This window comes from Diprion similis, chromosome 6 (assembly GCF_021155765.1).
Source record: "Diprion similis isolate iyDipSimi1 chromosome 6, iyDipSimi1.1, whole genome shotgun sequence".
NCBI lineage: Eukaryota > Metazoa > Arthropoda > Insecta > Hymenoptera > Diprionidae > Diprion > Diprion similis.
The window spans coordinates 9,944,798-9,969,443 of record NC_060110.1 but is presented as its reverse complement, the minus strand read 5'-3'; the positions used below and the strand labels follow the sequence as shown (position 1 = coordinate 9,969,443).

The window sequence follows — 24,646 nt, the reverse complement described above, 5'->3', positions numbered from 1 at the left end:
ACGATTCAATCCCTCGTGTTTCGTACACGGATTAACCAAAATTTCTTTTACCATGGATAGACAAATATATGAAATAGTCTCGCAATCGTATCTCTCGAAGTTTTTCATACTTGGTGTAAAATAGTTATTGTCATTTCTCCAATTGTACAATTTTCTTAATATTTGAAAATCATTTTTCCGGCAAAACAATGAATCATCAGCTTTGGGGTCAGAGAGATAATATTCGTGTAGCTTGTGAGCTTGTCTCGGCGACCCATAGATTCTGATACACGGATACAAAAAGAAACGAAGCTTTAATAGTTCCAGAAACCAATGTACTGAGCATAAGTTAATGTCTTTTCTCGAAACAGCAAAACAACAATAAATCGCCACGTCTGGAGTCGAAGAGATCATTACCACAGTTCGTGTGGCGATCCATGGACTCCAGTGTACGGATACAAAAAGCAACAAAGCGTCAATAGTTCCACAAATAAATGTACTAAGCGTTTGTTAATGTCTTTTCTCAAACACCAAAATGTTTCCGTGAATTTCTGCACTAACTGGCTGGGAGTTAACCCAGTTATACGTGTAATATAGAACAGGCTGCACTTATATAATGTATTAAAACGACTGTACTAGCTCAAATTAGCAGTCAGCTTCTATTTTCATTGGTAAATATTATACAACAGCGAGATTCGGCCAATTATTGAAAAGTCACGTACCAACGATTAGAGTACCAACAGGTCAGTGATCGAGGTACTGCAGCCGATTGCGCAATTCTTGTATAGATCTCAGGTTTGTATTTTCTAATATGTTTACATTTCCTATTTTCATGTTATGAAAGAAAATCTTAGATAAATGGTCCAGCGTGAAAGAGTTGAAGAGACATATTTCTAGTAATTTCCAATCCTACTGTATCCTGTCATCTTTTGAATGTGATGAAACTTTTCTGCGACCATGTAAGTACATCAACACTTCCATCTGCCGGTTCAGTCGTAAATAATTTATTCTTAATTAGCACGTGCAATAAACACCAAGAGCCATACCGCATGCATGCATATATCGATTGGAGAAGTTCGCACCGTTTGTATTGAGCGACGAGGTCGATGCGCTAAATAAACTTTTACTCTTATCCTTATCTCTGAGAGTTGCGAAACGACAATGAAATGAAAGTGAAATGGATTTTATCCTTGCAGGAAATAAAATCCAGAGGTCAATTATAGAAGGTGTTAGTTCTTTCACCATACCATACACTTAGTACTAATAACGAATGATGAAATGCTTACCAAAAATGCTGGCTCTATCCAATATTTCGTTGCACTTTATCGGAGCTTCTACAAGCTTCCAAGACACGTGTCTGCACACTACTTGCGAGTTCGAAACCTTACGAAGGAAGACCGAGCAGTGCTACCCTGACAAAGGAGCGGAACTGACCAGAAGGAAACCTCCGGAGTGAATGGCACTAGACAACAGAGTTGTGTTACGTTGGAAGGCGAGGGGAGCGAGAGAGAGGATACCGAAGAGAGAATGACAGGGACTACGATGCGGACTCACGCACTGTGTAACACTTATCTCTCAATGCACGTGCATTTGGACAGCATACAAGTACAGCCTACAATAGGTGAAGGCGGAGGGTGACCACGTCCTCGAGGTGCGTTCAGTTGCATCCTGCAGGAAGTGTTAACGACACAAATTATATTCCAGAGGAAATCAGAGTCGAGGAAAGCTGATCGTTTCTTTCGAGATATCGGAATTGGAATTGGCGTGGAGGCAGCAGCACGTTGTGGTTTCATAGGATGAAGGTCATTCCGGGTCAATTCCGCTGTGAATAGACCCTAATGAAATTAGCGTGGGGAGTGATGACGCCATTTTACCAGGATGATATCACTTTCGGCCTGCGGATTAACGGCAACCATTGTACATAACATGAGATGCCTTGAAAAAATTCATGACAGTATAATGTTTGCTGTGTGGCGAAAAATCAGCTGCACACTTTGAGGAATCGCGTTATGACGATGTCTTTGAACGATATCGCAAGTTTCATTGACAAAGGGCTTCGGGGTGTCCGATGATCAAGTAGCCATCATGTACGTACAATGATCCACGTTGTGTGGGTATGAGTTTGTAGTGACATGGCGATGAAACGTCTCCGGATTACAAGCAAGCGAGATGTTTTCATCTAGCCATTACCCTGTGGAAAGTGCACAACGTCTCAAGACCTGGCCTCCAGAGAAGGATGGAAAGTTTTACGAGCAACAAAGGTGTGCGCAGCCCAGCGGGCATTTTGCCAAGAGGATACAGCAGGCGCAAGTCTATCTCGAAGTCGGTAGAAATATTCCTTTTTCTTTCTTTTTTTTTTATTTTATTTTCTTTTCCTTCCTTTTTTTTCTCCTTTATTTTTTGTTACTTTACAGGATATTAATGGCGTAGGCGTTGAGGTTGATACGCGTTGCGTATATGAAACGAATCCCCAAATTACATGCGCCGCATCGTCTTGGGATAATTTTGTCCGATGCACTCAAGGTTCAAGGTTTCTTCGGGGTTCCATGTTCCCGAGTTTATGTCGTCGCTCGTAAAACCCATGGCGTCGCGTTACCTCGAATTCCCATAATTCACTTTGGAAATTTTCACTCTTCCGGACGGCGACCAGCCACCGCTGCTAGTCTTTAACTCTTACACACGCTTTTTCTTTTAATTGTTCAGGAATCATTCATTCCGAGTCCCAGTTCTCACGGATGAGACAAAAAAAAGGTGAAAACGTCGTGCTCTCAACGCGACTATTTACCGACGAAAGCGATACCATTGAACATTAATTTCCCTCTTAAGCATTCGACCGTGCGTGGGAAAATAAAAACTAGAGTAAATCTAGACAATTATTTGCCCGTTTTAAATCTCTCACCGATTACAGGTTATAGACGAGTTAAGCTCGTTTCGATTGATACAAGAGAATTTTTTCATGCGTATAAGCAATACGTGCTTTTAAATTGCACGCCAAAGTTCACCTCAAATCTTTACACACGTTACAGTGTGTCATACACAAATTGAAAATTCATTTGCAAAAGTTCTGAATCGGGATTCTAACCAAATTCTTGTACTTGTAACGTTTCCACAAGCTTCTGCATCTTCTGAGACAAAGAAATTCGTAATTCAGGCGGCTAATGATGATTTTATTGCTCCTCGGATTCCATGCTTTGTATTCTCCTTTGTCCAGAACGAAGTTCATTAAATTGTGAACAACACGAATATAAAAATACGCATTTTAGAGCATAAACGCAGATCAGTCTACTCGGGTAATTTTTAGTATCTGATCAGAATCGCAATTAAAGATATAAAGAGTGTCTGCTAAACGGTGATTCTATTGTCTGCACGAAGTTATTGAGAAAATGTTTTTTCTCTCTTTCCGCAAAATAAAATTCATCGAGTGTTTCACCTTAACTTTACATTTTTTATCAGCTTATGATGTCATTGACACAGGAAATTTCAGGTACGATACAAAATATGGTTTGTATAAAAAGACAGCAGTGCCTCTGAGGTAAATGAAACATCAGTTTACTCCTATGCAAGTTGATTAGGTGTACAAAGACACTCCAAAGCCTCCAGAAACACGAAAATCCACATCGTAAATACTGCGCTGTATCGATCACGCGGAGAGATTGTCGTTTTCAGAGTAAACAAATGCCAATTCGTTTCTAATTACATTCTAATCTTTTTCTTCGCATTCTCGTTTCGTGCTGATGGGTACATAACTTTCTAATTCTATTCATTCAATCGACTCCACGCTGTTCCCGATGTTTCAAACACTATGCAGAGAATTACAATTCAGGCATATTCTACATTGTGTATTTTGCGGTGGGAAGAAATTCAATCGCATCAGGATAAATGCAGACGGCTTAGCTTCCATTTCGTTTATAAACCCACTTAAAACACGTAAACCAAGCGAATGATACGCAAAAACCGATTCTCTTCAGCACGTGGGTGTGAGTTTTCATCAGCAAAGGCTGTCGCAATTCCCAGACAAGTTTATCCTATCCGTGGAAAATCAAATTTTACGTAGAAAGCGCACATCTGGAGTCGGGCTGATGTCTGCGAAGTTTACAACCATCGCGTCCCACTTTTGACTTGAAGTAAAATGCGTCGTGCAGTTGAGCTTTCAGCTGCAGTCGTGCGAGATGAAATTCGTGCCAGGTCTCATCAATTCACAGCGTGACGTTACTCCTCGATTCAAACGCGTTCCACGATCGATAGTCAATGCGTTTTAAAATCGCTTCTTTTATTTTTTTCCCATCTATCAATATATTCTTCGTCAATCGCCAAATCAAATGTGTATTTACCACGCGTATTATAGCTGTGTGAAATCAGACGAGCTAATTATAAGCGTGCACTGAATTCGGACAATTAGATTCTGAGCTGACTAACAACAAGACAATCGGCTAAATAGCACGCTCTACTGCCTTCATCGACGCCAATACGAGCTCTAGCAAGATGCAGACCTACACTGACCTTTCCTAACGCAGCAGCGTGCCCGTTGCATGTGGTTTAATTCTGTTCTGACCGCAGGAAACTTTCCAACTTGTTCATTTCCGGAGTTTTCTCTCGCCCATAGGTAATTCCAGATTATAAGTTGTGATCATCTTTGAATGGAATGGACCCTTGAATTGACTAGAGTATATTTTGCAGTCGGAATTAATGCGGAGTGTATTGTGAAATTAGACAGACATGCGATGTTCTGAAAAGTGGGATCGCACTTGTCACGAGATATGCAGTCTGCATCGTTATCAGAAAACGTTCAAAGTTTATCGGTAGTTTTTCTCAAAACGATGTCTCGGACAATTCCTGAAACTGGCAAAGAACGACCTCCTCGTCTGATTAACGACTGACCATGACGTAAACCTAATGAACGTAACAACGTACCTAACTTTTTACAGAAGAATTTTTTAAATTCAGAAACCAATAATCTCAGCGCGCATGAACGCACAGAAAAGTCTGAACGTATATATATATCAAAGCAACACGAGCTAATTAATTCCAGAGTTCTCGGTGGAACATAATCATTGCAATTTCATTCATCAGAGAAATTGCATCTCAGGTTTTCGCTCCCAATTAGACTTATTTTTAATCGGTGGATAAAGACACGGTGTAGATGCCACGTATTGATCATTTAGCGATGGTTGAATCAATTACAGTGTCTTTCTTCTCCAAATGTGATGACGATTTCTGATGTCAATGAGAGACGGAATAAAAGAGCTAATTACATGCTTCTGTTGTCTCTGTTTCTCTCTGTCTCTCTCTCCCTTACTCACAGTCTCTTTGTCTGTGCTAATGCATCCCACGAGTCAATGTTTAGAATAATGAATTTTCTCCAGTATGTGTAGAGTAATTTTCCAGTCGACAGTTGCTTGTCAAGATACGGATAATATAAAGTAACACGAAAATTCTGCTCACGTGCAGTATTGTTCAGAAGCAAGAAGCGCGGACGCGTTGTCTCTCTTCTAATTGTAAACGGAAAAGGTTTCGTGTTTCTCTTTACGTTCGTAACAAGGTTTGAAAGAAGAAGAAAACGTCGACGATTGACGGACGGATTTGAGTTGGCTCGTTTTGTTACGGTTGCTGCAACTTGCCGCTAATTCGCTGACAACATTTTTCCATCAAGTCAGGATATGGCCTCTCGATTACATGTAATTACTCGTGAAGTAGAAATGAACGGCTTGGAGTTTGATATTGTACGATAAAAAAAATCGTTGTGGATTAATAAAGAAACTGTTAAAATACGAAGAATTTTTTTTTTTTTTTTCAACTTAACGTATCACCGCGTTAATCAGTTTCAGATTTGATAATAAATTTTTATCCACCACAGCTGTTTTGTTAGTCAGACCATTAGCAGCGATAAATTACCAGAGTTTGTAGCTAACGCGGTATTTTACAAAAATTTTCCTTTCGTTTTCTCAAAAGCTGTAGATAAATGTATGCGAAGGAAGAAAAAAAAAAAAAAAAAAATATATTGGACCGCAAGATTTTATACCTTATAAATAATATTTAAGAAATTTTCTTAATATATAAGAAAATTTATCTTCCCATATTTCTGCACAGACGTATGCTGCTGTGCGAAGCATCTTATTTATTGTTAGAGATATTGTGAGTCAGAAAAAACCACTTGCGAAATGTTTGTTTGGCAATCTTGCATATTATATAGCTATACATGTGTGTATAACTTGCGATATCGAGCCATACTATTCTGAGAGCATCTTTCGTCGTGTGCACTTCCCGGATGCTGCGCATCAAGATTCGATAACGGAATCAAGTGATTTTCCAACTTTTTTTTTTTTCAAAAATCACCAGCATTTAGTCCAAGGCAATTTCGTTACATTATCAGATAAAATTCGTACCAAAATCAGTCTTCAATTACCCACTGCGTTATAAAACAATTATTAAAAAATCATGTAAACATAATTTTTCACTGTTCATGTTCGGATAAAAATAAATACGAAAAATTAATTCTGACGACAAAGTGTCAAAGTTATGTATGACAAAGGTCGTTGACACTCGCAGGTAACTCTCTAGCTACCAGCGGTAAGTCACTACACGACGGGACTGCAACGGTGACACGTTGTTACGGGTATGACGTTGGGGTGCGTAACATTATGCATGCATAGGCTGTGAGTTTGAAACGGCATGGCAGAGAGACAAATAATAATCACAGCTGTCAATCGCAGACGCAGCAGCTTCGGTCGCACAGTGGAACGAACACGTGTAATCCAGGCAATTGCTGGATCTATTTATAAGCCGCGAGAATATAACGCGATTCAACGTTGAGATCCTCCTCTCCGCCAATGTGTGCATATACTATATCTATACCATATAGTATATCATATACGAGTCGACGTTTCACGAATAGGTATATAATACCTATATGTATTACACGTCACCGAACCACTCGTAAGAAATTAAAACTATAAATATCATCTCTTAGAAATAGATTCGCTTTTGCTAGAAGCGATGCTATGCGCGATGCGACGATTTCACAGCAAGATCAGAAAAAAGAAAATCGAATTAAAAGATTCCACACGTGAAATACCTGTAACGCAAGGATCTTTTGTCGTTTTCAGTTCTACGACAAAAAATAAATCTAGACATTTAAACGGTAGTGTTAAACAACCCAAAAACAACTTGACAAATTTTCAGGGCACAAAGACCTTTCATCATTCTCTTATTCTCAAAACGATGCTGATCGATGACAGAACAGGGATCGAACTGAGTAAACGTTTTTCTCAAAAATGTTACTAACGTAGTATTTTAGCCTATTATCTGAAGCAAGCACGAGTCAAACGTAGGATTCTATACTAGGGTTTTCAAATACAAGGGGAACGTCAAAATTTTTGTAAAAATCTGATGGAATTAAACGAGGATCTTTGTACGATTGAAATGGATCCGAAAGGCGTCACGGAAGCTGCGGAGCGGGTACTTTATAGGATTTGGGATAAAGCAGCTGTGTCAGTCTAATTGTAAAAGGCCGCTACATAGGCGTCTACATTCAGCGCAAACACGTCCGATTTGTTCACCGTCAAGCTATCTTTCACGATTTTTCCAATATTTACCCGGTGTGCTCAAGTTGTTTAATACCGCCGAGTTGTTTATTATCAAACAGAGAAGTGGGCTCGGATTTTTGAGTAGTAACAGGCCGCGGCTTGATGTGCTGGAAAAATGAAACAATGTGTGTGAGAAATTTAACGCCTCGTTCGCAAAGTCAAACAAAAGTCTCGCTAAGTTTCGTTCCGCACGAGGCACACTCATCTTTTATGCAGATCTTGTAACAGCGATGCGGAGGAATAAACGACGTCAATTCCTGCGATCGGTTAACCCAAATTCCAAAATCAAACTGCTCCCGTCGATTTTTCACCCGCGATAAAACTGCCACAATCATATCGTAACGAAAGCTCAACTGGCTCGGCTTTTTGGCTTGCAGACGCGTGTGGCTGACTCACTTCTGCCTATTTTTTCTCTCGAGCTTCACGATTTGCATGGCTAATTATATGATTTAGGAAGAACGAATTCTAATCTTATAATTTGTTATTTCTGACCATCCGTATGACAGTGGACATTATATTCTAAAAATGTGGCTAGAATTAAACTGCAAAATCTTTTCTTAGTACATCAAGTAAATCGTCCGATTTTCAAGGGAAAGAGAAACTCCCGAGACTCATTTAGATATCCTAATGATCGGTCAAACTGACACATAAATTAATTTTCCAGGAAACTGGAAAAAATAATGTATCAATTCCGAGATCCAAAGACATAATTCCATGAAAGCGATCTCTTCTCGATCCCCAAGCTGGAGGCCTTAACGATGATGCAATTCATCAATCCGTTTCTATACTCTCTTCTCTTCCATCGTAAAATAGGCGGCACACCTTACGTAAAAAATCATGCAGATAATAAAAAGATAGACTTTATACGTTGCCGACGGAGTGTGTGCAGAAGCGCTTCAAGCCCATAAGTTTTTAAGGCGTGTGTTAATCTGTTTACAAAGTCTACTTATGGATGCAAAATATAAACCAAACCCTCGGCCACTCATTTTTATATACAGTTCTCAGCGTTGATTGGATTCAGATTTTTAAACGTCAACAGTTTCGAAACAGACGAACAGAACTGCCTGAACTGAAAACCGATTTCGTGAAACAAAAAATCTTGTAACAAACATTTGGGCTAATCAAATTTGGCTTGCGTTCGAGCCACAAATAATCAACTACGAAAGGAGGAGAAATAGAAAAAAGAAGTGCGAAGCTTCGGGCCGGATCAAAAGCGTCTTCGAGATAAAAGTAAGCTAAACTTGATTCGGGACTTAAGAGTTTTGCATTTACTATTAATATATTTTCTAATTCTCACTGTTTTTCAAAATTGCCGTTTGCCATTTTTTTCTGCATTAATTTGATTTTATACGTTTTAATCGTATTTTTTGTATTTCTATCGTAATCAATGCGAATCGATAGACCTTTATCAGCGGGGTAGGACTTCAGCGTTAAAAGAGGGTTTCAATCAAGCAAGTTTATCTCTACCTCTTGAGGGTTAAGGGAGGTTCTAAACAGACGCTACTTTCAGTCTGAACTTGGTAAATCGGGAAACTTCGGACATTTTTAGCGTCAAAGTAGGGTCTGATATCGCATTGAAATAGATCCTACTTAATGATCTTTGAGCCCTACGTAAGAGATCCTATTTTTTTACTCGGGACGACAGTAATGAAGATTTTCAATATCATGTAGCGACGTGCTTTATCTTTTTTCTGTGAATCCCAATGAAATTGGTAACTACATTAATCACAATAATTGAATAACGAGCTAGCAACATTGTAACGTTCGAATGACGTGTTTCGTTGTGTCTAACTAATCTGAGAGCGATACGAGATCAAAAGTTATCACAGTATCACATGTGAAAACTTTTGCATTAACATATATAAATTAATACATATAAAACTGAACATTTGTCTCAACGCGATGGAATACAAAACTACTTGACACAATTGATTACGCTTAAATTCAATAGCTTCAATAAAAGCTCATTCGGACAGATATAACAATATGGATTCGTTAATATTATTACGTATAAACAGAACCAGTCAATTCGACATAGTTGAAGATTTTTCTAGTTTGTTTGTTAAACGCAAAGCCTCCAAAAATGTTCAAAAATAACCTTCAGGTGAGGTTGAATAAATAAATTGCGAGGACGGTGATACCAAGTTTTTGCGAATCGGAATCGCTGTTGAGTAAAACGACGTGGGCGTAGGTTCGTTATGTCACTGTCACTGTTTGAGCACAGATGGCAATTCATGTACACAAGTAGGCGCAGACGGGATTCTCGGATATACGCTTTGCGTCGCTAATTGGCTTTTTGAGCCCAATTTATTGCGATTAGACCCGGAATTTTTTTTTTTTTTTTTTTTTTTTTTTTTTACCTGTAATTATATTTCCCATTAGCGTTACACGTGTTGTACAAACGCAAAATTCAACCGGCTCGAAACCAAGTTTTGATACAAAAGACGGAGCAACAACTTTCCTTTAAAAAGTCGAAATGACGCGACCGTTTGAAAATTTTTATCGCCTATCAGCAGACTGAGAACAGTAGGTCTAATAATGGGCGGAATATTTTCTCCTTTTGTTTGTGTGATCACTTAAAAGTCTTATGGCGGGTTCGTTCTTCCTTTTTTCACTGCAGGGTCGATCGAATGGATTCGAAATGCGGTGATTATTTTTAACCAAACTAAAATGTGTATTAAGTATAGATTAACGAGTTCACATCCGAGACTCCGATGCCCGACGTCGCCCGACATATCACGGGTTTATTTTTACTCGATATTTCATTCCGGAGAATCCTGGCTATTTTAAAGATTTGCCGTAACTAATTAAAGCCGCGAAGTTTCAATGCTTCGGTTCGCTATTTGCGTACAGTGATTGAAGGATGTTCGTATCCTTACGTGAGGCTGTTACTTAATTTCTTCAACTGTCAGAAGGCAAAAATAATCCTGTACATCATACGTAGATTTTTCAAGCCGCAAGGATATTTAATTTGTTGAAACCAGTGTAATTACACCGTATATACAAGTGTAAAGGCGCGAAAAATTAAGGGTGCAAAATATTTTTGGCACTTCGTCTAACTACGAGGTGAAACTTTTACAAAATTCATTATATATTCTATGTACGAAAGGCAAGAGATGGGAAAAAGTCAAGCCGATAAATCAGCATCAGAAACATTTTGCAACATCTTAGATATAAAAGTATCTTAAATCTTCGGTCACGTTCTAAATACATGAATATAAATCGTATGATTCATGCAGGGTAATAAACGCTTTGAATAGAGCATCGACATTAAAGAGTGACCAAATAAACGAACGAATGCAATAATGAACAAAAGCGATTTTCGCCGAAATTAATAGATCTTTTTTTGCTCTCAAATGGAGTTTGTGTGAAGATGATGCGAACGAAATTTGTGGTTCTATTTAATTTTATTTCCACGTAAAAATTTGCCCCGGTTTCACACAATTGAAACAATCACGCCTCACCAATTGACGCGATAAATCAACTTTTCGATATCGTAGCTCACATTTGTAATCGGAAATAGAAATTCTGTTTTTTATTGTTAACGCTGAATACAACTGCCGAAAAAACTGCACATGCAAAACGCTTCTGGTTTGCATTTTATGGGTTTATCACGATATAAAGAGAAGGATCGACTGAATTCTTCTGTGAATAAGTTCCTACTTCCATGCAAATTTGTTTAGAACACTTGTAGTTATAATTGTCCTATGATTCAAATAATTTTTTAATTATAAAATTACATTATGGCTAGTATGATGTTAATACGAAATTGAAATGTTAATTTCATTTATCTCAACAACTGAAGCCATTAATTGAATTAATTAAATAGCTAAGCCATACTTTCGTTGTAGATAAAGCTAGCAAAATAATTCATTGCTAATACAGATATTAATCAGCCAACGCGTTTTTTGTCCAAGTTTTTTGATGTTCAATGCAAGCTCAAGATCAACAAATCCGAAAATAATTCCCGTGGAATTCTCCGAGACGAATAAATACTAGAATAAAGAATAGAAGCTAAATAGACTTGACATAATGACATAATCTATACCCTGGGAAGCTTTTTGTTTCCAGATGCATTAGCGATCAAATATCGTTACTTCTTGTCCGAAATATAGATATATTAGGCGAATTTGAGTTTTGGCAACCAACGTGGCAATGCTAGATAAGCGGGCAAAAATACGTTCATTCAATTTGCAGGCGTATTTGCATCCGGCTGAATGGCGTGAATATATATATAATATTGCCACTGCTATTGCACAAAGGGAATTCACAATGTACCATCAGTGCTATTCGACATCACGTGGCAGTTGTCAATGTCCTGACGTCAGGCGACAATTTTTCCGAGCCAAAATTTGTACAAAAATAATGTTTGGAAGAGACCGCGACAAATAACCAGGAACAGCTGTTGCCTTTTGATTTTTGTGTGCAGGATGTTGTCATCCGCTGTGAACTTGGTAAAGCTCGACTTTTCGTGGCTTCTCGGAAGTCGTTATTGCACGTATAGATACCGCGGCGAAAGCCTTGGAGCTTATCTGATCATCAACCGTGATGCTTTAAATTCAAGGAAAATAATTTCCGTACAGATTTTCAACGTCGCTTTTCCAACTGCGAATGCCTCACTCGAAGATCCAAGAATGCACTTCGACTCTTCTGGCAGGAATGCATGCAATGTGCATAAGAGTCGCCTGTATTAATCCAAAGCGACAGGATCGCTTTCAGACTCTTGCATACCGAGGTTGTCAATTACGCGGAGAAACAGGAAACTTCAAATATTCATTTTTGGCAAGAAGCTTTGCGCATCAGCCGAGAAGAAACGACGTACGATGGTGAACTTCATGCAACTAAACGAACGTCGCGAGCTAAAAATTATCCGTCGGAGAATATGGATCTAGCTTTTAGGTTCAACTTAGTTCAACTAACAATAAATATAAAATTTCAACAGAAATTAATTAAAAGATATCAATAAGTGCGGCCGGGCTTTGTTAAAATAGCTACAATTTTCAATTTTCTAATATTTTCCGGTCTATATTGGGGACATTATTTTAAACAAATTAACAAATTCAACCAAGAATTCATTCGTAGGTACGTCTTATACTAATCAATAAATACTGAAGCAAATAAATACATTCTCTCGAGTTTAAGTCGATTGACCTTAAGTCAAAGCTTTAAAGCCTTTGTTCTCTCACAATTCCCAAAATTTTTGCCCCAATTGCAAGCTTCAGTCGATTGTAAAAAGCTTAACGAAGAAGAAAGGCGAGTCGATCTTCGGCGTCTGACGACGTACGGTTACGCTACTTGACGCCAAGTGGAGGAAATCCCTCCTCGGTCAGGCACCGAGAGGTTTATCCACTTGGTCGAGCAAGCGAGGAGACAAACAGTAATCGAGCTGTTTTCCGGCTGTAATTTTTGCGACCCAAGTACCTGTCAACCATGCACGTTGCGTAATTCGGTACGTTACACGTGCCAAGACAGTTGAAACGATTTCATTCGTGAAAGCAATTGGTATTTGTCGACTGATCTGATTTATGGAAAAGTTATCCAGCATCCGGCAAAGTGGTATTTCATTATTCATAATGGTAAACAAAAAAAGAAAACACTTTGAAGCGGTTGGGAGGTGTCAGTTATTGTTCAAGTTTTGAGCTTCGTCTAAATTTCCGGCTTGGCTCGATATCTCGCCAAGTTTGCTACTTTACTACCTCGATTGCACCGTAAATCCATTAGGATAGAGCTATGGTTATACCTGTATCTCGAAAAATCGTTATAAACGTATTACTGAACATATTTGCGGAATATAAATCAGTTGAGTACTGCAGGCACAAAGAAAAGCAGATAATTTCTGCTCCAAAAATAAATTTTCACTCAAAGCGTTGCTTCGGAAGATCAAGAATTTCTAAAATCATAGCAATCTTTTCTAGCAGTTGAAATTGCAATTTCTGCCCACGATATTTTCCTCTCGTAAAAAACGTGTTTCTTTCATTTGTATCGTTAGCACATATTACCAAAATTTTACTGCGAATGTACCCAATTCCCCGAATTTAATTCGACAATGAGTTTTCATGAAAAAGACTATTTGAAACCGTATTTTTTGTCTAATATAGATACTTCAAAAAATCGTACTTTTCTCGTTTCTTGTAGACTAATTTTCTGCAAGAACAGCTCATCGTCAGTAGGGTTGTAATTTTAATTCAGTAATGTTAAATCCAAAATCCTGAAAAGCCGAAAATAAGCGAAAATCGAGGCCATCTATACACTTTACAAAAAAATTATACATCTTGAGTAACACGGATTGTTTACTGAGCAATGATCCGTGTCACCACGGTGAAAATCGTTATTACAATTTTCAAGATTTCATTCATTCGAAGCATCTGCATTATATATTCTACAATTTCGACACACCAAGCTGCATTATCTCCGCGCTAAGCCGAATATCACAGAGAAATATTAATCCTGGCAGAAACTTAGTAATTAATTGAGCATTGCAACGCTGGTCGCGACAACGAAACGCTGGAGAGTCGCCATAATTCATAACGATTCGCATCTGTCGGAGCAGCGATGAGCATAAAATCGTTCCCAAAAATGTTCAAACTATTATTATTACGATCTTCTCAACGAGAATTTAATTTCTAATTGTGAGCTGTGAGTTTTCGAATGAGTCGATATACGAAAAAAATTATTTGATTTCACTCGCAACGTTGTTGCATGACTTGCAAATTTTTTTTATCCCAAGTATCTTCCAATCTCGTCAAGATTGAGTGATCGCTGTCCTTCAAATCTAACGTCGATCTCTCTTTGATTCGATAAAAAAAGGTAAGCAAACCTTCGATTCCGTACAGCCGGTATAACCGATGCTGCAGTTCAAGGATGTTCACCCTGCGTGGTGCCGGAAGATGTAGAATTGGGGAACTAATTTTAAGCAGCATCAAAAAACGATCACCCATGGCCGCGTTTCCCGGTGAGCTTGACACTTGCTGCACCGACGACAGCGTGCATTTACGATTTGAATCTCTATTTATCGCGAGGCTTGGGCATGGTCGGTATAGCCGGTATAGCCGACCTTGCGGAAAGATGGGCCTGGCAACCGTCCTAGCGAATCGTCGGCGAGGTGCGCATTCTCACGTCTGCTTTATGCAAGCTATTCATAGCCGATATCTCATAATGAAAATCTCGCAGGTATGCAGTTCCCGAAAGAACTCGATGACAGCTGAACGATCGAAACCCGCGTAGCTATGCAAACGTTTAATGCAGTAATGCGGTCGAATAACAATTTCTGTTTTCAGCTTATGAGAATTCTTTGCGATTCGACTAAGTAGGCGATTGGGAGAAATAGAGGAAAACATCGCTGAGACAACCGCATGCAAGTATGTATAATAAAGCGAGGGTCAAATTATACGTATGGCCAGCCAAGTGATCTCTCACGGCGAACAAATAGTTGAGTAAATAAGCGTGAAGAATATTTTTGAACGCAGATGATAAAAAGAAAACATATATTATAAACTAAATCGAGTCTAACAGCTCATTTAGTACCCAGTCTAAGACTTTATTGTACGTATACGACGGAAAAGTGAAATTTTTCAACTTCGATTATAGAACGTGAAAAACATGATCGTTCATTGTATTAAAATTGATTGATTGTATATTCCCATGACAAAATATCGCGTGTGACAAGTACAAATTTTTGATGAGACAGAAGTATAACGCTGTTTGAAACGAAAAGCTAATGGACTTGATGACGACTTCAATTCTAGTGTATCCCATCTCTTCTGTATTTATTTAATAACGATGACAAGGTTCGTCATCATACGGCTTGCTTAGCATCACGTATACCTAGTGGGTATTGAAATATCGCGAAGCCAAAGGACGTTTGCGTATGAAAGCTCCTTGGATTCTGAAAATAAACTTGCGTGCCGATTATAGGTGAGGCTGTCATGGGGATAGTTATAGGCGCATCGGGTAAACATTACATGGAAAATCAAGTGCTTCGTGTAGTTAAGACTCCTCGTATGATTTTACCAATATAAAATTACCAAAATGTGCAGGGTAAACGTACGACAAACGTTGCAAAATGTGAATTTGACGCGATCGTGGGAGCTCAATGCCGTCGTATATTGAAACAGTCTTCGACGCGAAGCAGCCGTTTAATGGCGTGAAAAAGTGGGCAGTGGCACGCGGGTTTATATTTCCGTCGTTTCGATTTTATTCCTCGTTTCAAACATTTAATACCTGTTTAGCGAAATCGTAATTGGGACTAAAGATTAGTCGGCGAGGTGTATCAAGGGGATCATCGATGTAGACTTGCGAAACGTGTAAGCCAGATGTGAGTTTGCGTATTCTGCAAAGTGAAATCTTGCTGGAACATAAATAAACCGTTTTTCCTGCGAATATAACATTTTTACATCGTGCAGTGTTGAAATCCCTATCACCGCGATACCTGAATACCAACTAATGGGAATAAACCAGAATGTTTTTGATTTTTACTGCTTTAGAAATTTCAGAGAAATCAAATAAAATGTAAAACGCGCTGAGTGCAGCTGTCAAAATTAAATGATAAAGCTGTCAACACACCTTCGGCGATCATCCAAAAAATCCTGCACGATTTGACGAATGAAAAACGAAGAATGTGACGTGAGAATTTAGGTAGAAACTCACATCTGTAGAAGACAGTAACAGGATTGTTGTCAATACGTACCTGAAACATAAAAATTAAGAAAAATCAATACAAGTCCGGTGAAAACCTCGAGGACGTTTAGCAAGCTGAAAAATTCTTCGGTTTGTCAAGACAGGGTTTACTAAGATTGAGCGATCGGGACACATTTTATCGAATGTAGTATCAGCAACGAGCTGATCCTGCACGTGCCAAAGATCAACGACGAGAAAAGATGTGGAATCATATCTGTGGAAATACACAGCAGCCAGGGAGAGACTTAGAGGCCACCAGACGCGGCATAGCTGCTGCGAAGACGTGTGAATCAACATATTATTTTAGAAACTGGTTAACGGACGGGTTGGAAGAATTCTTTGTTGTATCCGTTCTGCACGACGAAAATCCATTTGCCCGTGCGGCAACACGTTTGGAAATGACAATCTCTCAGCTCTCAGCTTCTATTTATCTGAAAAATCGTACCACCTGACATTACCTAATTAAACTAACCTGACCTGACTTATTTTACAACACCCACGTGCCTGGTGACAACCGCATGTCTGCATGACGTTTAGCAAAACAAAAAATCCCCGAGTTGTTACTTGGACTGAACTTTTATGTGCCGACGGAATATCTTTGGGAAATCATCATCTAAGCTTTCAGGGATTTTTTCTACCAAACCAATAAGTCTTTTACTTATCAAAAACGGCACTAGATCACTTTCCAGTGTCAAAATGTTGGGCCATGATTTATGCCCCTGAACTTTTACCCGAACGTTTAACAGTCTGCGGTTTTTAACCGGTTAGGGAGTGTCTATGATGGTTCGAAAAAATTTATTTCAACCAACTTTGAATCAGCTGGAGCTTTCCTTACGCATTAATTATAGCACTTAAGTAGCGGCGAGTTTGTTTGGAATCGCTTCAAGCTGCCTGATTCTGCTTCGAAACGAAAGGCCAAACAACGATTTCATTTTCCAAAGTTAGTTTCCGCTTGTGGCAAAAACGAAATGAATCAAGAGCAAGCTGAACACCGTCTCAAAGTAATCATGTCAAGCCTATAAGTGTGAATTTAGAAGCATTTCCAGGCCAAAAAATTACAAGGATGACGTCTTTCCGTGACGCTAGTTCCGAAACAATAACATAATTTGTTGACCCAGTACTCGTTACTTCACTGGATACTCTGTTTGGCAACGCGATTATTGCATCAAGCTCACCTCTCTTCTCGTTGTTGTTTTCGTCGTCGTTCTCGTGGTACTCATTCGCGTTGTTTTGCTCGATAAATTTTCGTGCGGGGAGTCCCAGTCTTGGAAGACCTCGGTGGTGGCCATGATTGCAACTGTGATAGTTTCAACAATTTTTCCTATTCCTTTCGTATCACTATAACAACGAGTCACACTTTGCAATGTACGAGAACAGCCGAGCCTTTGAACGAACCAACTTTTGATCACACTGTGCGCTTTTCACTGTGTACTTCTATATAACCGTAACAAATGTCGACAAATTGTTACAAATTTAACGGTCACTATAAAGCTCTTGAACGATATTTGCAGATGTCTTCTTGCGGCGTAGCAGCAATCTGTATACTATCTCCTCAATCAGCCCGGTATAAAAGCGGAAATTTCTTTTTCTTCGTAGTGTCAAACGCTCATCTGACAACCGCAGAGAAAGTGTTTCAGAAAAGGGAAGACGCCATGGGATTCGGAGGCAGAAATACTCGATTGATCAAAGGTCTGCGGTAACATTGCCGTGGAAAGTCAAGCCGCGGCACAAGCTCACAGATTAACTCGAGACCCAGTGAAAAAATCCTGGAAAATGGGGAAGCTGTTGGGATTGAAAAGTGGAAGGAGGAGGAAAACGCGGGGAGAAACGGCCGGATGCAAGAACGTGGAAGTTATGCGCAAGCCGAGGAGGACCACGCACGACTGAGGGCGGCGCTCTCCAAGCGGATCAGCAGAGCTGCGGGCCTCGCTTCCAATTCCAGAAATACGGGGAAATAAATATAATTAGGATAGCGATGGAAAGCTAGTCGCTAGTCGCTAGTCGCTAGTCGCCGCTCCGCGACGTCAGGCCGACGTCGTCTGAGAGACTTGGCCGAGCGTCTACGGAACGCCTTGACATGCAACACTCGCATTCTGCACAACGTACATCAGGTGCAAGCATTCCATTTTCCCGTGCCCGCCTCAGACCGACGAAGCCGACGACGCCAGGACGTGGCTGATTCATGGGATGGTCGGTGAACGCCTACTAGAATCGATTGAAAAAATTTTCACCCTGATTTATGAACGGACGCGATATTTGTATCTCGTTGACAGCTGGGCTGTAAATATCTGCTACATCGGAGCAGAAAATGGATCGTATACTTTAGAAATATTAGACTCTGGATTATTATACGATTAAACACCGACCATTCAAATGCACTACAGATTCCGAAGACCAACAATTCGTTGAGTATCAACTGCCCAACGTACAACGAGAAGATTGTTTTTTACTCTCTGTTTCACTCTTGGCAAAATTCGAGAAGTGTAAATAATAACCGGAGCACTGACGAAAGTGCTACCAGCTGATAAAACTTAGTAGGTTTGGCCAACGTTATTCATCAGAGATGACAATTAGCCTCGGACCATTACTCTGATATCCCTCGTCTTGAAGTCAAGGAAGTATCTATTCGCTTATGAGTTCATTCACATCCCTTCATCATGTACTCGCGTTCAGCAATGATCGTGTAGTGCCTGTACCAGGATCAAGTTGAACGCCAATTAACGCCGGTACATTCGTTTACAGTCCCAAACCGCGTCCAGGTTCGCCAAACTGTTCGCTCGAACGCCGTTGGAATCGGTTTAGACCCGGAAGCTCGGCGCCCGTCACCCACGCCTCGCAATTTGCCACCTGATTTCACACCATTCCACATTATTTCGCCGATCCATCCAAGATCCCGAGGTAAACGAGGACTTTCCAAGCTCTGACAGCGGGGCAGTGAATGACTAATGTCATGAAACAAATTCGCCAGCGGAACGAAGCTCAAGAAAGCACATCTGGGGTGAATTATAACGATGAATCCGTCGCTATCAAAGTCCCCTAAAAAATCGTCGGGACGTTCACTAATTTTCAGGCACTCGTCGAGTATCCTTCCCGCAGCTGCAGTTGTGCCTCTTTTGCATGCAGATCAAAGAAGAGCTAGCCAAGAGTGTCCAGAGAGCTTCTTTGCATGGCGTGTTTACAAGTGGAGAAACGAACTGCAGGGAAATGCTTGATTGAGTCTCCTCTCCGAACAATGAGGTGTGAATGAAAGCCACAGCTGTGAACGGGTGAATCTTTTCCATCTGGAGCAAAGTCAAACCTTTCGATAAATTATCGCAATCGCATAATTTGGTCCATTTTATTGTGTACGTATGCTGATCTCTTCGGCAAAATGGAGGATAAAAATAGGGGGACGTCTTTGAAGTTGGCGAGCTGCTTGAGCCCCGGACCTCATGGTTGCTAATGACTGGACAGAGATAAATACATCATTCGTCGCTGCTGTCAGCACGTAGTGCGACCAACAACACTTTACATACTGGTATAGATGACTAAATGCGCCCGAGTACATTTTACGAGGCACTTACACACCCTCGTCACGTCAGCCGATCGGTGTCACACGCATGTATCACCTCTGCTTGCGATAGGTAGGTATTCGGTTGCACAAATGTTCCTTCCTTGTATCTGATGGATTTACAGACGGTGCACCAATTGGATGATGGTAGGAAGATTGGAAGAGGAAAAATTGCTCCGATTCAGTCTCTAACGTATAGTCAGCGAGGTGGAATTTTCAAACTTACAAGACAAATTAACAACAGATGGCACAGCTTCGGTCCGCCAACAAATTATCTCTAGTAAACGAACGCTCTCGGGTCTCTTGGTATTAACGTCTCTTTCTCCTATTAAAAAATGTTAGAATCCTCGACGCGTAACCGCATTTACTGGTTTACATGACGCTGGCAACATTTCATCCGTTGCGTAGTTGAATAACCGACTGTTGATTTAGGTTACTTGAGAAGAAAAGTACCAAGTAATCACAACACGGTGCTGGTTCAGGACTTGCATAATCATTTTTCTTGTTCATAAGTTTAATTATTCCGAGCAACAGGTTGAATGGACTAAAAGAGCGCGAACAAATTTCATGTCATACGCTTTCATTCAAGTGCCGTTATGATACTTACAGAAAACTGTGTACTAAATGAAGTTAGTTTTTCCTCGCGAGTTATTACAGACACAAAAATCAATCCTATTTTCAATTCGCCTGCTGAGTGAAAGCTGGGTTGTAAAATTTTTTATAAAAAAATAATACATTAAGCATTAAATTTAATTTTTAAACGAAAACTTTTTCGATTAAAAAAATTAGAATTAACAGTTATCAGAAATGCCAATGCATTGAAAAATTTAATGCGTTATTTACATTCCTGATTGAAAGGCTTCGGTGAACTACTGCTACTCATCATCATCTAACAGGGTAAAATGACTTTTGAATCATCTGGCTACTGAATGTTGATATAAAAAACAAACCGATACACCTAAAACTTCAATAATTACAAATTCCCATCTTTTCATAAATGGTCGAAGGCTGCAATGATGAATGACGATATTATCCAACATATTTGTAGCAAAACAAATTATTTCTACATCCGCTTTCCAATTGAGTTCTAGTTAAACGTTTTTAAAATCGACATAAATGCTAGCAAGAGGGTGCGGCTGTGCACTCGATATCTCACAGTCGTTACAAGCCGAACCCTGATGACACAGGGAGGAGTTGGGCTATTTCAGCTATGATATTACGAGTTACACGGTACCGTGAAAATAGATTCTAACTTGCTGTGAACACCTAAGGACCGCGTATGAAGTTCGTAGCTCGTATTTTGTGATACTATACCGCGTTCACGGAGAAAACGACCAGCCCTCACTCAGGTCCGGTCGGAGTGGGGTTGAAGTGGAATTAGTGAAGCGCGAAACTCAGTGCCGTATACTTCATCAATACGTCAAATGCAAGATCGACGCTCTGCGAATGCGATCGGTGAAATAATTTAGAAACCGCACTCACATTTGTTCACTTTTATAAATCTTCTTATGCTTGTACGATTTTTTGACGCATTTATTTATTTTACACAAATCGAAACAAGAATAATTTGTTTATTCATCGGTATTATATTTTCCCCCATCTTAAAGTGTTTTCGATAAAGTTATACTCGATTAAACATGTGGAACAAAAAAGTCATGATTTAAATTCAATATAGCAGTTTTATGTAAAATACGATTCATTTTTTAAATCCTTATACTTTTTTATATTGTAAACTGATAAAGGTTATTCAATAAAATGAAAACATAATTCAAACATTCTGCTTCTGTCACCGACTAGGACTTTCGTCGTCAACGTTAATTATAAATGATCGCATATCATCTGTTTCATCAACTCCCCACAATCTTGCTCATTTCTTCTGTCCAACGCGCCGTACAGAACTACCGCAATGCTCGACTGTTCCTACCTAAACACCTTCTTTGAGTAATATTTTTACATTCTTCGTTTTCATCGTTTTATTGCGGCCCTCTACATACGCTTTCACCAATGACCATAACTATTTCAAATCTAATTAAATTCACAGTAAGAAAAAGCCAATCTTTGTAGAATTCACACAAACCGTTTGAAAAATGTGTCCACCGGACGGTCGACTGTTAGAAATAATGTGCAAAGTTTATGCGAGCGGGGTCCCTATCCTGCTGCAACCGGAACTGGCCAGCTGGTGAAGAGAGATTTTAGGCAAGATCTGACAAAACTGGACGAAATTTAGGCAAGTGTCTGACCTTTTTGCCATGAACGCGGTATAGTTACGCTGCGCTAACGTCTTCAATCTAAAATCGGTGCAGGGCGAAAGCTGGCATTTATCCATTGGCTACTTGGACGACGTAATCATAACATGTGATGTGTCCACGTCGTCGCAAGTACAACAAATAAATTATTGCATAGCCACTCTAACGAATTCTAGAAAATTACTCGGCAGTGTGTGGATTATGTGTCTCTTCTCTAATTCACTTGAGAATCAACCCGTGCAGATGTTTAATCGATAATTATCCAACGCTGTAATATTTCGTCTCGACTGAACAAGGTGCAGCTAAATTTAACAAGATACGCGCTTATCGATCAACCGTTTTATTACCGAATTGTCGCAACGTTTATATGCCGATAAGATACGATGACCGTGAGTCGAGTATCTAATAATTTTTTATATAGGCTGTTAGTGTTTACTGTTTTATCAGCGGATTAAATTTGGAGAAAAAAATCTGTTTTTACAGCAGGTAAAAAGTCCGCGAATTTTTAAATCTCAGTTTCATCATAAGATTCGGATTATTTTACATACTAATCAGTGATTGAATTTTATTTATCGCAGTGAACAAAAAATTCAGGACAATATCGCAAGCACAGCTTTTTATTATTATTTTTTCCGCTGTCACGAAGGTTAATACAACTTCGGGAATTAAAAATACGCACAAACGAGACGTGTTAATGCCTATAAATTCGCACACTCGAAATATCTGTTTGGACCCTCGAAGTTTGTGTCCAATCATTTACCGCAGGATCAACAAAGGCTCCGACCATGGGTCCAAACAACTCGAATGATTAAAGACTTTCGTTTTTCATCGTTTACTCTCGTCGATCACTATTCAAATTTTCTCACCAAGATATGCGAAGTCTCAAAAGACACAAGATTCTGAAGACTGTGTCTTTTGTTCACAAATTTGATATAAAAATACGCCATGTTTGAATTTTGAAAAATATACATACTACAAAACTGAACTAATGGATATTTTGATTACCCCATCAAATTTGATCGGAGAAATTTAATATACAGCTTGTTGTGATTTGAAATGAAATGAAATAATGTGTATAAGAAATTCACACATAAACTACAAAATTCAAATACAAGGTTAACAATTTTATACATATTTGAGATACGAATGCAGACTCGGAGAGTTCAAACGATAGTATAAACGGTAAGAAATGAATGTCTTTAATCCTCCATCAGCATCAGGAAAATGATACGTCCAATTTTCACTCTCTACTCAGGAAACAAACCGTCCGTCTATTCCGTGGGACTAGAGTTTTGGTGAATACTCCTACACGTATACGCATCAGAGACTCCGCAAGCCGCAGGAAGTATAAACTTCATTTCATTCCCATTATTTTTCGACGAAGTGTATAGGTGTATATAGTATATGTATAAACGTTATAAGCAGGAGGAATTTATCGCGCAATTAATTGACGCCGTTACACGCTCTTCTACAGTTATAATTATGACGCTCATCAGTTTTGTGTATGCATAGAGTGCCTGGCAATTGGCGGTGCGATAATTCCTACGTCATTCCTATTTCATGGGATAAAAACAGCGATAAAGAAAGATCAGAAACTTTCGCTTCGGCATTATCAACGGCTGGTTGGTCTGGAAGAAAATTGACATTCTGAAGTAAGATAAACTCCAAAGGAATCGCTTGCATCAGTCACGTGTGTCTCATGGTTACGGAATAAGCATAAAGTCCCCACGAAGTGACTCTAACGGCGACTACTGCACCGGCCACGATGCTCGTATTTCGGGGACACATTGGACAGAGAAAGAAATTACCTTTCGACACCTGTTGGCGGAAACTTTGACATAAAATCATGAAGATATGAGGCGATTTCGAAAGAAAAATATTCGCTCGAAGCAGAGCGAAAGACGGAAGAGGGCTGGAATTATATCAGACTGAAGTAAAAAATTTCAAACTTTTTTGTAATTAAGGCGAGCTGCGTTTGTAATTTATAATCAGACGGATAAATAGCTTCGTATTTTGACATTAGAACGATAGAAAAATTAAAAGTACCAATGAGGTAAATTTTTTATTCAAAGTACCTATTTAAAATCCAAATTGCATTCGCATATTGCTATACCAGTAAGATACTGTAATGCAAATTACTTTTACCTTTTGTAATTGTGAGAAAATAAAATACAAATTACATTTGTACTTTGTACTCAGATAGTAATTATGTGCGAATAACATTTGTAATTGGTAATTTATTTTTATTTTCTTTTGCAATTTGATTGAGTAATTATAATTTTGCCTATCACTGATCAGGACTACCGGTGGGTTTGTTTCATCTCTTCACTAAATATAATTCACCCTGCGTGAGGAATAGGCGAGGCTTTCCACCCACTAGCGGAACGGATTTGCGGAACGTGAATTTACGACTGGCTCTTTACGAAGATAAACAGCCGTGCTTAAGTGACCACCGTCCGAAACTTGGGGCAACAAAACACGAAGTGCAAGACCTGTAAAGCGAAATCGAAAAGGCGGATTTGCACGATGGAACGAGTCCGAGTAAAACTATAGATGATACAGGGCAACGTACGTATGTATATGTAGGTACGTGCAGCTGGAGAACCGATGGC

The 24,646-nt window shown here is 39.3% G+C and overlaps 1 protein-coding gene across 9 annotated transcripts in view; it reads right to left on the bottom strand.

Annotated features, from left to right (window-relative positions):
- LOC124407742 (tropomodulin) overlaps nt 1–24,646 on the bottom strand; it is a 70,063-nt gene that overhangs the window by 25,836 nt on the left and 19,581 nt on the right. Inside the window, exon 1 of one of the 9 annotated variants that reach the window (XM_046884191.1) lies at nt 17,414–18,120. The exons of 7 other annotated variants lie outside the window; for them this stretch is intronic. In XM_046884191.1, coding sequence (XP_046740147.1) covers nt 17,414–17,527 — 114 coding nt within the window. In that variant the 5' untranslated portion in view covers nt 17,528–18,120. Of the gene's footprint in view, nt 1–1,265; nt 1,428–17,413; nt 18,121–24,646 lie in introns of those variants that run through there. One more of the 9 variants, XM_046884201.1, reaches the window with a different exon arrangement.